We start from the raw sequence: 17,593 nt of genomic DNA, 5'->3' as shown, positions 1-17,593 counted from the left end.
TAAGATTTTCTATATAGTAAATAAGATGAGTAATTATAGTAGACTTACTGTAATAGAGTTAAGACAGCAATGTAAAGAAAAGGGAATCAAAAGATATTCCCGATTAAGAAAAGCAGAACTAATAAACCTTCTTAAACAATATGATGATGAACAAAGCCGAAAACAAATTAGAAATATATTCCCATTTAAACAAGAAGTAATTGAAGAACCGAAACCAACACGTATACCTATAAAAGTAGAATTAGAAGAAACACCATTAAAGAAGCATTTACAAGCCATTAAAGTTGAAAACACAGGAGGATATAAAGACCCAATAAAATTTTTAGATACAAGTGGAAGAGTTGCTATTAACAAAATCAAAGAGGAATTAAAATTTCACCCTGTTAAAGTTAACCTTGTTTTCATTTGTGACTATATTAAAGATAAAGAAATACAAGAGCGCAATTTTAAAACATCAAACAAGATAATATTAGAATCAACTGACTTAAATTAATATATATCTTATGCCAAACAAAAGCTTCGTAGAGAAATGGAAGAATTCGAAGGTAGAGGATCAGGATGGAGATTGCATCAAATTAAATATTTACAAATCAGATTAAACAAGTATGTACCATTAAGAGCTTCTTCCTATATTGAACTTCCTAAACCAATTAAAGATAAGAAAGCAGTGATTAATATTAAAAATAAAGACAATAAATGTTTCTTGTATTCTATTGCAAGCTATTTAAAACCTATAGACAGATGTTCTCAGTATCAAAGACCTTCACATTATAAACAGCTTGTTAATGAGTTGCAAAAGAAGTATTGTGATAACATTGAATTTCCTGTGCAATTAAAAGATATTCCAAAATTTGAAAGAAGAAGTAATATTTCTATCAATGTTTACAGCTATGACAGGAACTATAATGTATATCCACTTCAAATCACAAAAACAAAGCAAGAAAAACATGTTAATTTATTATATATAAAAGATGATCAAAATAATAGTCATTTTTGTTTGATAAAAGACCTATCACGATTAATAAGAAGTCAAGTAACAAAACATACTGAGAAGTTATACTTTTGTGATAGATGTTTAACAAGACACTTTCGAAATGAGAAGCAATTACAGAACCATGAGCTATATTGTAAAGAACATGAGGCTGTTAGAATAGAACTTCTAAAACCATACGACAATCAAATAGAGTTTCAAAACTATAATCGTTCATTAAGAGTTCCATTTGTCATATTTGCCGACTTTGAATGTATCTTATGTAAGTTAAAAATAGAGCATAATTGTAGTAAAACAGTAAAATATCAAAAGCATGAACCAATGAGTTTTTGTTACTATGTCAAATATTTAAATGGGAACTATAAAGCCCCTGTTAGTTATATAGGTCCAGAAGCTGCAAAATTATTTATTGAAATGTTGCAAAAAGAAGCAATAGAAATTATGGAAATATATAACAGGGTAGTTGATATGACCCCGCTTAGTGAGGAGGAAATAGAAGCTTATAACAGTTCGGATACTTGTCATATATGTGAGAAAAACTTGAATGACTTACCACCAGCTGTTGAGAAAAAAATAAATATATTAAAGAAGAAAATACAGTTCTACAAGGATAAAGATGATATGAGTGAAAAAATAAAAGAATGGAAGCATGACTTAAAAAAGTGTTTGTATAAGATAAATAAAAATAAATCAAAAGTAAGAGATCATGATCATTTAACTGGAAAGTTTAGAGGTGCAGCTCACAGCTATTGCAATTTAAACTATAAAAATCCCAACTTTGTTCCTGTATTTCTTCACAATTTAACTGGTTATGATACGCATTTGTTTATTAAGGAGTTAGCTTATGATACACAGAAAATTAAACTGATCGCAAATAATGAAGAAAGGTACATAACATATGAAAAATATGTAAAAGCAGGACCAGAAAAAGATGGAATAAATTTAAGATTTGTTGATTCATTTAGATTTATGCCAAAGAGTTTAGCAGAGTTAACTAATAATTTAAAACCAGAACAATTTCGAAAAACAATAAAGTTTTTCCCGATTGATAAAGTTGATCTAGTTAATACTAAAGGTGATTATCCATATGACTTTTTTGATTCATTTGAAAAATTGAAAGAACCTGTTCCATTATCTCCAGACAAATTTACAAACAGATTAACAGGAGAAAAATGAGTCCTGAACGCCATAAGCTTCATGTACGAGTTTGTAAAGAATTCGATCTGAAATTAGGGGAAGATTTAACTGAACGTTATAACAAAACAGATGCCCTTCAATTAAGAGATATATTTGAAAACTTTAGAGATGTGTGTTTAAAGGCATATGGATTAGATCCTGCTTGGTATTATACAGCACCGGGCCTATCGTGGGATGCGATGTTAAAGATGACTAAAATTAACTTAGAAATGTTGACTGATTATGATAAAATACTAATGTTAGAAAAAGGTATACGAGGAGGAATCTCACAATGTAGTAAAAGATATGTAAAAGCTAACAACAAATATATGCAAGATTATAATAAGGATGAGTGTTCAACATACCTAGCATATTTAGATGTAAACAACTTATATGGATGGGCAATGAGTCAATACATGCCTTATAAAGACTTTAAGTGGATTAAACCTTACATAGATATAACGAATATTCCAGATGATTTAGAAACTGGTTACATATTAGAAGTAGATTTAGAATATCCGAGGTATTTACACAACAAACATTCTGATTTACCATTAGCTCCAGAAAACATGTCCACCAGAATCTAAACAATCAAAATTATTAACGACACTTTATAATAAGGAGAGATATGTAATTCACTATAGGAACTTAAAACTATATATGTCGCTTGGAATGGAATTAAAGAAAGTGCATAGAGTATTACAATTCAAACAATCAGACTAGTTAAAGAAATACATTGATTTAAATACAAATATGAGAACGCAAGCTAAAAACAAGTTTGAAGAAGATTTTTATAAGCTCATGAATAACTCAGTATTTGGAAAGAGTATGGAAAATATTAGAAAGAGGCAGCCCATACAATTAGAATGTGATCCTGAAAGAGTAGAAAAATTAATTGCAAAACATAATTTTGATTACAGAACAATATTTACAGAGAATTTATGTGCTATACATATGAAAAAAGAGCGATTAACATTTAATAAGCCAATATATGTTGGTATGGGTGTATTAGAACTATCAAAACTATTAATGTATGATTTTCATTATAACACTATGAAGCCAAAATATGGAAACAATATAGATTTATGTTACATGGATACCGATAGCTTTATATATGAGATTGAGACTGAAGACTTTTACAAAGATATAGCAAAAATAGTTGACCAGTTTGACACGAGTGAATACAAGGAAAATAATATATATGGACTACCACTAATAAACAAAAAAGTAATAGGTAAGATGAAAGATGAGAATAAAGGTAAGATAATGACAGAGTTTATTGGATTGAGATCAAAGATGTATGCTTATAGAGTAGAAAATAAAGAAGAGAAAAAAGCTAAAGGAGTAAGTAAAGCTGTAATATCAAAGGAGTTGCAGTTTAATGATTATAAAGAAAGCTTATTTAAAAATGTTAAAACGTATAAAGACATAAACCTCATTAGAAGTTATAAGCACGATATATATAGTATAACCGTTCATAAGCTAGCATTAGATTCTTCAGATGATAAAAGATATATATTAAGAGATGGTATAAATACATTAGCTTGGGGTCATTATGGGATAGAGTAAAAGTGTGATTATAAGTAGTGTAGTGTAGTGTAATTTTAGATTGTAAGTTTTTATGATTTTAAATGTTATAAAAGCCTATGCGATCTCACTTTGGGTTATCCTTCTGTGTTAAAGTACAATAGTCAGTGGTGGTTTCATAATTTTTTGACAGTTAGGGGGGTTGAAGGGGAAAGTGTCTGCAGAACATACATTGATACCCTACTAGTATGCTTATTTGCATTTTAATAGGACATTATATTGAGTTCTCAAATATTCAGTAATAATAATAATAATAATAATAATTATTATTATTATTATTATTATTATTATTATTATTATTATTATTATTATTATTATTATTATTATATAGAAGACAAATTCCGTATGAGGACAGATTGTACTAAAATCTGTAAATCGCCACTAGTGTTCAGCAAAGTTACAAAATAGTCGGGATTGGAGAGAAGTATCAGGACCATTAGGACATACCCTCTGTATACGTCCCTACAACTAGCTAAATGTTAAACAGAATGTTTCCAGGCAAATTTCATGTAGAAAGTACGGCTACTGAACTCATAAGAGCCATAAGAAAATTTGTTTTTAAGTAGTGGTTATGCCGGCTAAGCTACGGAAGACGTCGATGATGAAAATGAAAGAAATATTGTAATAAAGAAAGTGAGAGGAAGCGGAGCCCGGAGGAAACCTACACAGGAGGCGTTTGGCCAGTACAATATGCACTAGGCAGGAGCTGGGTGGAACAGGGTGAATCACTAAATTCACAACATTTAAGTAATAATAATAATACATTGAAACCTTCCTTAACGGACACCTCTCAATAACGGACACCTCTATAATACGGACAGAGTTTTTTGTCCCGGAAAAATTATATGTTCTCTTACGGAACGAAACCCTCTCTTTAACGGACACTCTCAGATACGGACGCGGACAGTCCTTTTCCCCCCAAACGTTTCAATAACCTCTTCATAACGGACAGGAATTTTTCTCGGTTCTGCGATATATTACAGGAGACAGAAAAGTCTTCTCCCCACAAGATATCTATCATGAGTCAAGACGTGGTGAACCATCAAACAGAATAGCTTCAACCTGAACTTGAAATTCTTCTTTGTTTATGCCCGCAATAAACTGTTTTCTGATAGAAATCCTAGAAAAACTTCAATAAGTAATAACACTCATGCAGGGTCAGTCTTAAGGCCAAGAATTCTATGCAAAAGATCTTCCCTTCCCTAACAAATTTAGTCCTTTTTCATTTGGGCCTTGCATCTTTCCGGACAATTTCTTAAATAACAAAATATTGTTTGTTTTACAATAACATTTTTAACAAGCAATGTTTCCTCTCTTATTTATTTATTTATTTATTATTATTATTATTATTATTTTTTTTTTTTTTTTTTGAAAAGCAACATTTTTCTTTTACGTATTATACTGAAACAAGTCTGGATTTGGGGTTTTCCCGGCTTCCTTTTCACTTTTACTACGAGGATGTTCTTTGTGATTGGGACTGGGTCAATAAAATATGCACTTCCAATAACTTGCCTTTTCGTCCATTCCGCCAAAGAACGAATATATTAGCACATTCCCCAGTAATAATAATATTTAACAGAATAATAATCGAACGCAAATCGACTAAGGGTAAACGCCCCATAACCCTTCATTAACGAATTCTCTCTGAATACCGCCCATCATATTTATCTTTTTTTTAAAATTATTATTAGAAACGAAAACAATACTGCCGTTACCTTTTGCTAGTTGGAAAAGAACATCTGTTATCAAAACTCTGGATAATTTCCTCTATTTTATGCAGAAAAATGTAATTTAGTTTTCATTTATAGCACATTCATTGAACACCATCTTGTTCCTAAATCTTCGACACCTTCCGGTGAGGTTTGCGTCAACGCAACACAAAATTTCCTATTTAGTTTACGATAACAGACATAGTAGTTATAATGAACTTTTGGTTGCCTTGTGTACATAGAATTTGAGAATATTGATGAGAAATAACCCCCTTTGTCTTCGGATGATCAAGAAACCCTTGAAAGATTATCCTACAGGGAAGGGTTTTCCAAACTTTCTGAGCAATGACTGATCTTAAATTTCAGTATCCATGCGATGTAATATCAATTTTTAAAATGCTCAAATACAATTTGATAATTTTAAAAATTATTTAACTTCGTCAAATAGCTAGCTTATGTCGTGTTAAATGTGAACAAAGCAATTAGAATGAAGTTCTAGTTTTTTCTTAATGATGTGATAGGTATGCCCATTTATGTTGTTTGACTCCGTGAGTAAACAACACAATTTGTGCAATGAAAAGTGTATGATTTCATTTTATCTTTTTCTTTAGAATACATATTCACATATAGGATTCTCATATTGAGCCTTTAAAAATTAAATTTTTTATATTTTTCATTAGCTATGAAGCTCTGTAGTACGTACAGGCGCTCAGTTTGGGAACCCTGCCATTCCTTCATATATCGTTATATTGGTACTTCCTGTATTCTAATACAGGGTGTTGGAAAAGTTACGCAACCTTATCGAAAAAAAATAATTATTGTTATTTTGTACATTTTCTACATACAAGCGCTGGAAGTGACTGCCATTTTGTTCTTCACACAAGTGGACACAATAAACAATGTTGTTGAAGACCCTTTTGCATGATGTTTGTGAAATATTATCAACACGTTAATGAATGTTGTCGTTCAATTCCGGAATATTTATGGAGTCCTTAATAAAACTTCACAAAGATAAATCTGCAAGTTACAAATCTGGAGATTGTGGTGGCCATAACCCTTTTGAGATCAGTAATTCTGAAAAACATTCTTTCTGGGTAACAAATTGTTTTCGCACCTGTGTGAGCTATGGCATTTTCCTGTTGAAACGATGTGCTGACCCATAGGAAACTTCTCAGCTGACACATTGTAACAAGTTTTAAAGAAATTATATTTAGTTCGTTCAATAATGATTTTCACTCCCCCCTATAACTGGTGCCAAGTAGCAGTTTGAAATGTTTGTTGATGTATGCATTAAGATATACTATAGTACTATCAAACACCACTAAATGGTTTTGTTTCTTTCGTAGGTAGCAAATTGTAGCAGCAGTTGTTCCAACTTGCCAGGACGCTGGTGGACAGCGAAAAGACAGCATGGAAGCAAACACACATGGGCAACGGTAGACAGTGTGGTTTCTCTGGACGGAAGGAGTGAATACTTCAGACATCCACAACAGATTATTAGCCGTATATGGGACACAGCACCAAGTCGCAGATTCGTGTTTCGTTGGGTATCCGAATTCAAAGAAAGCAAAGACAGTGTTGCAAAAAACAAAAGCACTGGGCGTCCTGCTACTGCACGCAAACCAAACAATTCCGCGCGAGTGAATGATTTGATAATGAAGCACAGAAGAATCACGTTTGATGAACTAGAGAAAGAAACAGGTCTATCACGGGGTTCCCTCTGCACTATCATTCATGAGGATATGAAGCTGCACAAGATGTGTGCATAATAGGTGCCTCATGACCTCATCGTTGCACAGAAACAAAAGCGTGTGGAGATTTTCCAGCAGTTGATGCAACAATACAGTGAAAACCCGACCGAGTTCTTTGAGCGTCTGGATACCGTCGACGAAACTTGGTTCCTCTACGAGACTCCAGAAAAGAAACGCCAGTCCATGGAATGGAGGCATACTGGAAGCCCTCGTCCCAAGAAGGCACGGATGGGACTATTCGTGCGGAAACAAATGGCGACCGTTTTCTGGGATCAGGAAGGGGTACTGCTTGTGGAATGACTCCCTCCCAATACATCCATCGACAGTGAGAGCTACTGCAGTTCACTGCATAGACTACGCCGACTCATCCAACAACGCCGACAAGGAAAATGGGGCCGTGGCGTTCTTCTCCAGCACAACAATGCACGGCCACATGTCAGTCGCCGGACAATTGCCACAGTCCATGAACTAGAGATTATTGTAGTGTACTGCCGCATCCTCCATATTTACCGGATCTGGCTCGTAGCGATTATGCTTTATTCGACACAATGAAAGAGGGCATGAGAGGTAAAAAGTTCAACACAAATGATAAACTCCACGCATTTGTCCACCAGTGGCAGAGAGATGCCCCCAAAGAATGGTTTGATACACAAATAAGGAAGTTTCCAGAACGGTGGCAAAGGTGCATAGACATTGCCAGGAGATACCTGTAAAATAAACTGTAATCGTTTGTTCAATAAATGGTTTCTGTGAATACAAATTAATTGTAGTGCCAATCATTTCTAAACGCTCCAAGTATATCATTCAGACGTCACTGTTTAAAGCATGTAATGAGCATGCAGCTACGTTATATGGCACACCAAACGCCAATTTTCTGTGAAAGCACATGAAAGTTCTTCAGCACATGTCATTTGTCAATAGCTCATACTAGAGACCTGCACGGGCCGGACCCAACCCGAGGCCCGAAGCCCGGCCCGGCCAGCGGGCCGGGCTTGGGCGGCCGACTATGTTGTTTCTTTAGGCTGGTCCGGGCTTGGGCAATCTGACACTGTTATTTCTTTGGGCCGGGCCGGGCTTGGGCTGGCCGACACTGATTTCTCTTCAGGTCGGGCCGGGTTGGGGCCGATCAATTGCAATTCTTTAATAATTATTGACTTTCGTTAAACGATAATTGGAATAAAGCCAAACGTTGAAGAAGTGTGTCCGTGAAAAATGTTACAAAGAATGCAATAGCTATTTACAGTTTGTGTTGCTTAGCGGCTCCGCTTTCACTATAGAGGATTGCAGGCATTATGCGGTAAATTGAGCTCTGACCTTGACCTTTACTGAACTCAAAATATAAAAAGAAGGGTTGGGAACGTTTTGCCTGTCGCTAAATAATATTGCTATCTTCACTTTATGCTAAAAATCAATTAAGTTTGATTTTTGTTACAGGGAATGGAGTTTTTGTTCTCTCTATGACAGGCAAAGTTCTAGGAGGCAATATTACGATTCGGAAGACAAGCGTCAGGTTGTGAACCAAAGCTTAGAAAATGTTTTTGAGGATTAGGTCAAATTTAGTATTAAATTTTGAGAAAGATTCGGGCTCGAGCTAATATTTTAAAAAAATTATCGGGCCAAAAACTTTTAATATTTATCGGGCCCGGGCCGGGCTTGGGCCAAGAATTTTGAAAAACTTATCGGGCTGGGCCAGGCTCGGGCCGAAAATCTCCAAAACTTTTCGGGCCCAAGCTGGGCCTGGCCTAGGTACGTTCGGGCTGGATTGGGCTCGGGCCGAAAAATTCGGCCCGTGCAGGTCTCTAGCTCATACCCAAACATTTTGGTTTATAATATATGCATCCAGATGGAATCATGAGTCATCAGTCTAGTACCAATCATCGTGTTATCTTTATTTTGGTATTACGGATTCCACACACCAATTTTTGAATTCATAACACATGCAGCTTGCCCAGGCCCGTATTTAGGTCTGTGCTTGAGCACAGGGCGACAGAATTTGGGGGGCAGAAAAATTCTGGATTTTTTAAAATTCACAATAAAGTAATATTTGAAACTAGCAACCTGCAGAGTCCCGCGCAAGCGCGAGAAATAATGTCCATGTGTTTAATTCGCATTAATTACAGTAATTACTAATTAGCTAGCTTATCTGATTTTTTAAAAAAAGTCATCCTCTCCCACCCGCACTCCAAGGGGTGAGGATGAACTTGAACATCATGAAAACTGATACCGTTAAACTCAGCGACCTCGTAAACTATGAATTCAACACTAATATCTGTCATTTGCGATTACTTTTAAAATCTTGCCCGTTTCCTGGGAAGTGGAGTTCATCCTTGAAGTTGAATTGTTTTAAAACTGTCACTATTCATCTCAACGACCCCAAAAACTGTGAATTCAACTCTAGTATAGGTCTTTTTCGGGGAAGGGGGCCGGCAAATTTTGTGCAAGGGGCAGCAAATTAGTTAGAGCACAAGGGCGCACAATATATAAATACGGGCCTGAGCTTGCCCTTCGACCAACTGTTATTCTGTTAACAACTTTAGTCGACTGTTTCTTGAAGCGACAACTACACTACCTGACTCCTGGAACTTGTCGCGCAGCCGCTTGATGGAGGATTTGTTTAGAGCATCTGTTCCATACTTCTCTGTATAAGCTCTCTGGATCAAAGTATAAACTGCTGGTGAATATGTACTCTGTCACAATGATTATATTATGTTGAAACGTTGTCGTATACCAAATTTTAAAAACCCCAAAATTATTGTAAATATTTAAACTTCTGTAAAAATCTATGGAAATAATTCAAAGCTGGCTTGAGTACAAAATATTAACTGAATTGAATGAATTAAGTCAGGGTTGTTTCTAGGATCTAGTCCTCTTTATTGAAATAAGTTCAAAACTTATTTTATTCTATCAGACATACACGTGGAACTCCCAGACAAGGAAATATGAAAGGCATACGGATTGCATTCCGCACTTTTATATAAAAGGACCACCAACGTTCACTTGACATCACTTCAAGTCTATACTTCAGTTCTAGACTTGCCATTCGCCTTAGGGGTTACATAAGCTACAGAGAAGGCGGAGTCTTAGAGGTTTCCTACAACTACCTGAAGGATCATAATGTAAGTGCCTTTTCATATTACCTTATCTGATAGTTTCAGATTCCCAGATTCGTTTCTCAAGCACAGCCTTTATTCTCATTATAAGAACGAGTAATGAAATTAAAACCTCTTTATCACTCAATTACCAGTTTTCTATTCTCTTTAATCTATGTTTGTCTCTATCTCTCGCAATGTTCTGTGAGGAAGATTTAGATAGACAGAGAACCTATAGTCAAGGGTTCGATTCTCAATTTACGCCCCAATATTAAGTATTCTTCACAGAATGACAACGTAATACTCATAACTGCTCAGTTATTCACAATTTATATATATAAAAAGGAAAATCATGAGATTCCCCATAAGAGCGCGTAACTTTTTGATTTTGCTATACAGGGTGTTTCAAAACAACACCGACAACGTTTGGGAGGTAATTCCTGACACTAAGATAAGACAAAAAGTATAAACCAACCTGGGTGCTCAAATGCTTCCTTTCGGAATTATAGGCTGCCGAAAATATGAAAAACTGAACTTTAAAGGTCCATAGCTCCAATACTATGGGACCTACAGTAGTCGGGTAAAGACCACTTAGGAACTAGTATGTGCGCTATCCGAAAATACATGTTTCAGAATAATGCGCTACTTCTGCATCAATTTTTATAGAGGTAGTTGGTGAGTACTTCAAATTAAATACCCGTAGCCAAACCACCCCTGTAAAAATTGTTGTGTGAGTACCTTAGGATTCTGAAACATGCATTTTTGGGGTAGTGCACATATTACTTCCTGAGTGAAGTCTTGACTCGGCTACGGTAGGTCTCATACTTCTGGAGCTACGGACCTTTAAAGTTCAGTTTTGCGTATTTTCGGCAGCCTATAACTCCGAAAGGAAGCATTTGTGCACCCAGGTTAGTCTACACTTTTTGTCTTATTTTAGTGATAGTAATCACCTCCCAAACGTCGTCGCTGTTGTTTTGAAACACCCTGTATAAAGAGATAGCACACAGGGCACTAGATGCTGAGCTATGATATTTAGATTTTATCTCTTGTTTACCTACATATATTATATATGTTTTATTTCATTATAGTCTCAGAAAAATCTGACTATTCCTTCGTGGGCAAAGCAATTTTATCCAGAGCCTTTAACGTCACTTATGATTGCCATGCACTCTCAATGCAACGTAAGCAAGGACATGATATCTCTGTCTGGTGGTAAGTACCGTCTGTAATGGACACGTTATGTTCAATTTATTCGAAAAAAAAAATAGTGTACTAGAGTTTTCCAATTGTACGATATTATCCCTAGGAACACCAAGAGAAGGGGCTGGTAGGTCCACATTTTTTTTTTTTTTTTTTTTTTTTTTACATTTTGTAACATTTCTAATTCCATAAAAGATGTGAAAAAAATGATATTCTCAGGCTTGACCCTATTCGTACATGCTTAGTTTTTAGTGTTTTGTCTTTTCTATTTATAAATAAAACAAAATATTGAGGGCTTCGGAGGCCCCCTCCTTGGTAGTATTAAGGGGATACGGATACGCCAACTGTTACATTCGAGTGTTTTGGCTATTGATTTTATTATCCTTTGAAACAATTTTGCTATTATATCTCACTCTGCATTTTAACTATTATGATGCAGTGTTGCGAACTACACATTGTAAATTTTTAGATTTTATTCTTTTTGTGATTATGTTCTTGATACCTTCTGATTAAATATTTTATTTTCTATTAGTTTATTTCTTCAAATCTGTCAAAACCTAAATATGTCGCTTTATATTATTAATAGTAGAATTTACAAGCAGCAGCTTGCAACACTGACTAAAGACGCATATTTGATAGGAAATTGTCAGTTAGTTATTATGTGATTGTATGTGGGAATCTGCAGCAGCATTCGAACAATGGCAAATTGTCCTCTTCGCGCGTACATGTAACAGACGCGCCTCCTCTGGAAGAAAAATTTTAATGTAAAATATAAATTCATACTACAAGTCTATGAAATAATTACAATGATTATTTTAAATTGTCATTAGCAATGGGCGTCGGCAGGGGGGTCGAAGGGGTCGGTCGACCCCCTCCTGGAAATCTAGTTAATATTACCTTGATCTTGAAGCAGTCAAGTATATATATTGATTTTAGAAGGAGTTTCCGGAGACATGATCGTATGTTCCCTCCGTAGCACTTCACGATAATTCCTGTTTTCAAAATCTCAAACGTTGAAAGAATCAAGCAAGTTATCCTCAATCGTTCCTATAGAAAATAAAGAGCCTCATCTTTTAATACTTCTGCAGTGGTTTCCTTCGTAAAGCAGAATAAAAGTGTTTCTCTGACTCATTTGCCTGACCTTTGCAACAATCGGAAAAGTATAAGCATTTAACACATATTGATGTTAAAAATAACCCAAGAATTCTGTTTGTGAAGGCAATAATGTCACCGACTCCTCTGCACCTGTTTGCCCTCTGGCTGTAGCAAGGTGATCCTGAATGACCCCGCCTCCTTTTAAACCAAAAATCTTGATGGATTACGCAGACGGGAATGGGTCGAGAAGACAAAACTGCAAATGGAGCAGCAGGGACAATGATTCTAATGCTGTCAAACATTGTCTTCCTTGTTCTTAGTAGCGTTCTGAGCAGAAAGAAATTGAGCTTTTTTTCCTATGAGACCCCGCGGTTTAAAAGTACAATGTTATTTTTAGCGGGGAGGATGGAAGTTAACCCTTTTCAAGAAGAGAAAGGTTTAGTTTTGCATAGTTGGTTGTGCGCAGTTATTGGAAATCCGTGTTTCTAGTGTGTCATATGGGCGGTTTTCGTTTTCAAAACTTCAAAGTTGCTCGGGAGTGTCGGAAAGTGATAAATGTATGTGGTTTTCGATCTCTGGTCTCTTTCAGAGTTTAGTGGGTGTTTTTCCCTTAGTTTATAATTTATTTAATATATCATGTGAAGGTGAGTGAATTAGAAAGAATTGCTTTTTAAAAATTAATCATGCATAAGCGTAAGCAAATGAAATTCGATGTTTTTTTTCAAAACAGCAAGTGTCCTCAAAATTGTAAAACACCAAACGTGATATTCTGTGTTCAAAATCTGAGCGAAGAAAAATAGTTACCAGAGGGGAATATCGTTAGCGTACCTTCTCCCCAAATGTCCCCTTGTGCAACTTTATTAGGTGAGGAGACGTCCTTGACCCAAAAGACATTTTCAATTATGTAGACTTAAATTTGCAGTCAAGTTTATCGGACATTGGTCGATATGAAGTATTGATGTCGCCGTGGCACCCAACCGAAACATATGATTTTAAACAAGATGTTATGCCAGGAAAACGCCCCTTTCTGTATAAGTGGTTTGTTGAATTTCCGTGGCTAGCATATTCTAGAAACTTGCGAGGGGGTTTGTGCAAGCAGTGTGTTCTTTTCCGATCTCCGGTAAAAAGAGGATTGCAAGGGTCTTTTATACTAGCACCGTTTAGAAAATACAATGAATTCTTTGCACCTGCTCGACAACACGAACAATCTGAATGGCATTGGGCGTCCACAGAACGTGCTCAGTTATTTTCGAATGTTATGTCTACGAAAAATTTGCCCGTTGATTTGAAAATTGATGAAGCGACTCGGAAGCAAGTTGAGGAAAACCGAGAAAAAACTGCCATCAATCATTGAGACAATTGTTTTTTGTGCGACACATGATTTGTCTTTACGAGGAAAGGATGCTAAATCTGGCAATTTCTACGATCTTCTCCAACTTAAAGTAGATCAGGAGATATAACATTGAAAAAGTTTTGTCTCAAAATGGGCCCTTTTGAACGGCGGGAAGCTTCTCTGGGGCCCCCTGCCCCTCACAAGTTACGGCTCTGCCGATGACATAGCCTCAACTTGAAGAACGTTTTGTTATATTTTCTCCATTGAGGAACGTCTATATAACTTGTTTTTGAGTTAAACAAGGAAATCTCGAGTAAGTCATTAAGACAATCATACAAGTTGCCTATATTTTCTTGTTTATATTTTTATTTATATTTTGTTTATATTTGTTTATTTTTCTTATACTTGAGTATCTTCTTTATATTTTTCCATGAAACTATTTTACTAGGTATTAGTTTGGGTGGGAGGTTAAGTGGCGCGGTAGGTGAGTGGTTAGCGCATTGAACTTCTATTCGGTATACACGGGTTCAAATACCGGCCAGGCTGAAACTTTTTCAAATGTTCCTGTTTCAATTTCAATCTCAATGCATACGTAGAGTGACAATCAAGATCTTCTCTTCCCTAGAAAGAAAAAGATGTTGGAATAAGGAGAATTGGAGAAGGTCTGTCAATGAAGACAGTGATTTACAAACTTATTTCCAGCAGTTGTTCTAGATTTGATATTTTCGTCTACTTTCAAGCATTTACTGATTCATGTGTGATCAGTGTTTTTATTTCTTTGAATATACAGCATATAATGAAATAATACATTACATACACAGCAATATTGAGATTAACATATGATGTTTATTTATTTAACAATCTAACTCCAACAGGGACGATCATCCCCAATTATAAGAGCTTTTACTACAGTTGATTTACAATTGTAACTTATACTTAAACAAAAAGAAAAATACACATAATATACACATAAAGAATTTTACGAAAGAATATGAAAAAATAATATTCATAAATATATATATACAATTTACATACACACATTTATATATTGTTTGATAATAGTTTATATATAAATACTACACCTTCACACACATAAACGTACGTTCCACACTATTTACGTATTTAAATTTCATATAGATTCATAATTGCAGCTAAGTATTAGAATTAATATATATTTTAATGCGTTATGCATAATAATATTGTATTTGTTAACATTAAAACTGAAGTCCAAATCATGATTTCTTACCATGTCACTGTAGTTGCTTGATATTCTAAAAAGTGGTGAATTTTTATAACGGTTCGTCCTAGGTATTTTATTTACGAAAAAGTTCAGTGTTCTTAAGTTACATTGACCTGCATTAAAGTAAATCTTTTTTAAGATGTCCCTACTTTCAATGTTTCAATTCATAAACTAATAAAGAAACATTTGTTCATGTAATGTACGCCTTTTATGTAACGGGATAAATTGAAATTCATGTAATATTTCATTATAAGGAATTTCCAGTCCATACGATGACAAATTATATTTCTTATGAAAAAGGAAATTTTTTCTGAATATTTTCTATTTGTCTCTGATAAGAACTGTAATTTGGTGACCATAATATTGATCCATATTCTAGTTTAGTTCTAACAAGATTATAATACAATAGTTTAATAGCCTCCAAATTTGTAAAGTTTCTTATGTTTCTAATAACGAAACCTCGTTTTTTATAAGCTTCTACTATAATAATTTAAATATGATCATTAAACGACATCTTACTATCAAAATCAATACCAAGGTCTTTAACTTGATGTTTCTTTTCGAGTTCAACATTATTCAAATAATACTTGTAGTTCTGTATGTTTTTATAAATTCCAAACCTTACATAATGACATTTCTTTACATGACATTTAGGAAAGACCGATTAAGTCCCAAGCTAGATAATTTGTTTAATAAAACATCATGAAATATTTTATCAAATGCTTTGGTGAAATCAAAATATATGCTATCTATGCATTTCTGGAGATCTAAAGCCTCATATATATCGAATAAAATTTATAAGGTTGGTAATTGTCATTCATTGGACAACACACTCTGAACCAGAGAGATTGATCTCAGAATGGAGAAATGTTCCGTGCATCATTTATTCACAATTTTACTTGCATAAAGACTTGGCTTAGTGCTACCAACTGCTATCAATGCCGAGAAAAGTTACGTGTAAGTTGGGTTGCATCTGTCTAGGCGTTCTTACAACTGCAAACTACCCGGACCCCAAGTAATGGAATTAGAGCACTTAGTGGGTGGGGAGATACTTTTGTGAGTGGTTGTACCAGCCCAGTCACTTGGACAAAAACTATTTACGACTCTATACAGTTAGTTACTTACAATTAATAAGATTAACATAATTTTACTTAATATGCTATGTGATTTCAGGACCAATCATAGGAGAAATAGTTCGTAATATGGAAGATAAGGCGAAAGGTTGGATGAGTCCAGTGGAGAGAAAAATGTTCATTTATTCTGGTCATGATACAACAGTAACAAGCATTCTCTGTTCTTTGGGACTTTTCACACACGAGCTACCAGGATATGGTGCAACTGTTATTGTAGAGTTACATAAAGGAAATAAGCTCCGGGAGAATTATGTGGAGGTATGCTAACATTGACACTTCTATACATATGAGTGTTTTATTATCGTCATTATAGTAGACTGCCTATCTGTGACCCTATCCATTTCTTGATTACGCGGAATGGTCAAAGACCTTTGACTTTATTTTCATTATATAACTGTACGAACGTCATTTCAAGATTTACAACACTGAAGTTCTATATACTCTTGCGAAAAGCAAAGTGAAACCAATATATATATGGATTGCTGTTGGTTCCATTTAAAAGCTGCTATCTTAAACTTGGTAAAGGTAAGAGTATTAATATGCAGGGTTTATCAAAACTCCCTTACATCCTTTTAAAATCGAAATGGATATAGTTTCATTGAATGTGACGAGCGATACACATTAGGCCCAGGAATACTTTTGAGAGTGTGTCACGTGAACGACCGTCATCTTGGCTTCAAAAGTTTTATTATGAATGATTGGTGGGTAGTGTGATAAATGACCATGGGGTAGAATTTTCTCAGGATGCCAAATATTCAATAAAATCTCATGTAACTTATTGACAAATGAAAGTTATGTTTATCTCTTTCTTGCAGGCGTGGAACCATGCCGTTAACACATGAGTAACTCTTCCAGATAATCAATCTGTAGGGAGGAAGGAATACTCGTGCAGTGGCTGTCGATTTCAACCAGCCTCATCCACATCTGCAAAAAGTCAAATATTAACCAAATTTGAGGAGACGTGCATAGTCGTGGACAGACCTCGTAGCGGACTACCGGAGGCGGCCACACACGAAGCAACAGCTACGGTAGTACTAGCCTCCTTGTCGATGTCACCCCAGCAGAGAACACATCCTGATCACAATCACCGTCCCGATCCTGATCACCGAGTGCAGTTTTGTGAACAGGCTACTGAGCAATTAATGGCTAAATCCTAACTTGACTATGCAGATACTCTATTCGGTCGAAGCTCATTTCTACGTAAATGGGGAGGGTAATGAGCAGAACATGTTCTATTAGTTATCTCACAGCCTCATGTGGTCAGTCTGTCAAAAATGACCGGTGCAGAC

The 17,593-nt window shown here is 35.2% G+C and overlaps 1 protein-coding gene across 1 annotated transcript in view; it reads left to right on the top strand.

Annotated features, from left to right (window-relative positions):
- Window positions 1-17,593, top strand: part of LOC145671910 (prostatic acid phosphatase-like) — a 188,802-nt gene that overhangs the window by 127,591 nt on the left and 43,618 nt on the right. The window contains exons 6-7 of the mRNA XM_081741120.1: window positions 11,392-11,515; window positions 16,345-16,562. Coding sequence (XP_081597246.1) covers window positions 11,392-11,515; window positions 16,345-16,562 — 342 coding nt within the window. The remainder of the gene's footprint in view (window positions 1-11,391; window positions 11,516-16,344; window positions 16,563-17,593) is intronic.

Source organism: Thermobia domestica, chromosome 15 (genome assembly GCF_964235325.1).
Source record: "Thermobia domestica chromosome 15, izTheDome1.hap1.1, whole genome shotgun sequence".
NCBI classification, from domain to species: Eukaryota; Metazoa; Arthropoda; class Insecta; order Zygentoma; family Lepismatidae; genus Thermobia; species Thermobia domestica.
This window is presented reverse-complemented; position numbering and strand designations above follow the sequence as displayed.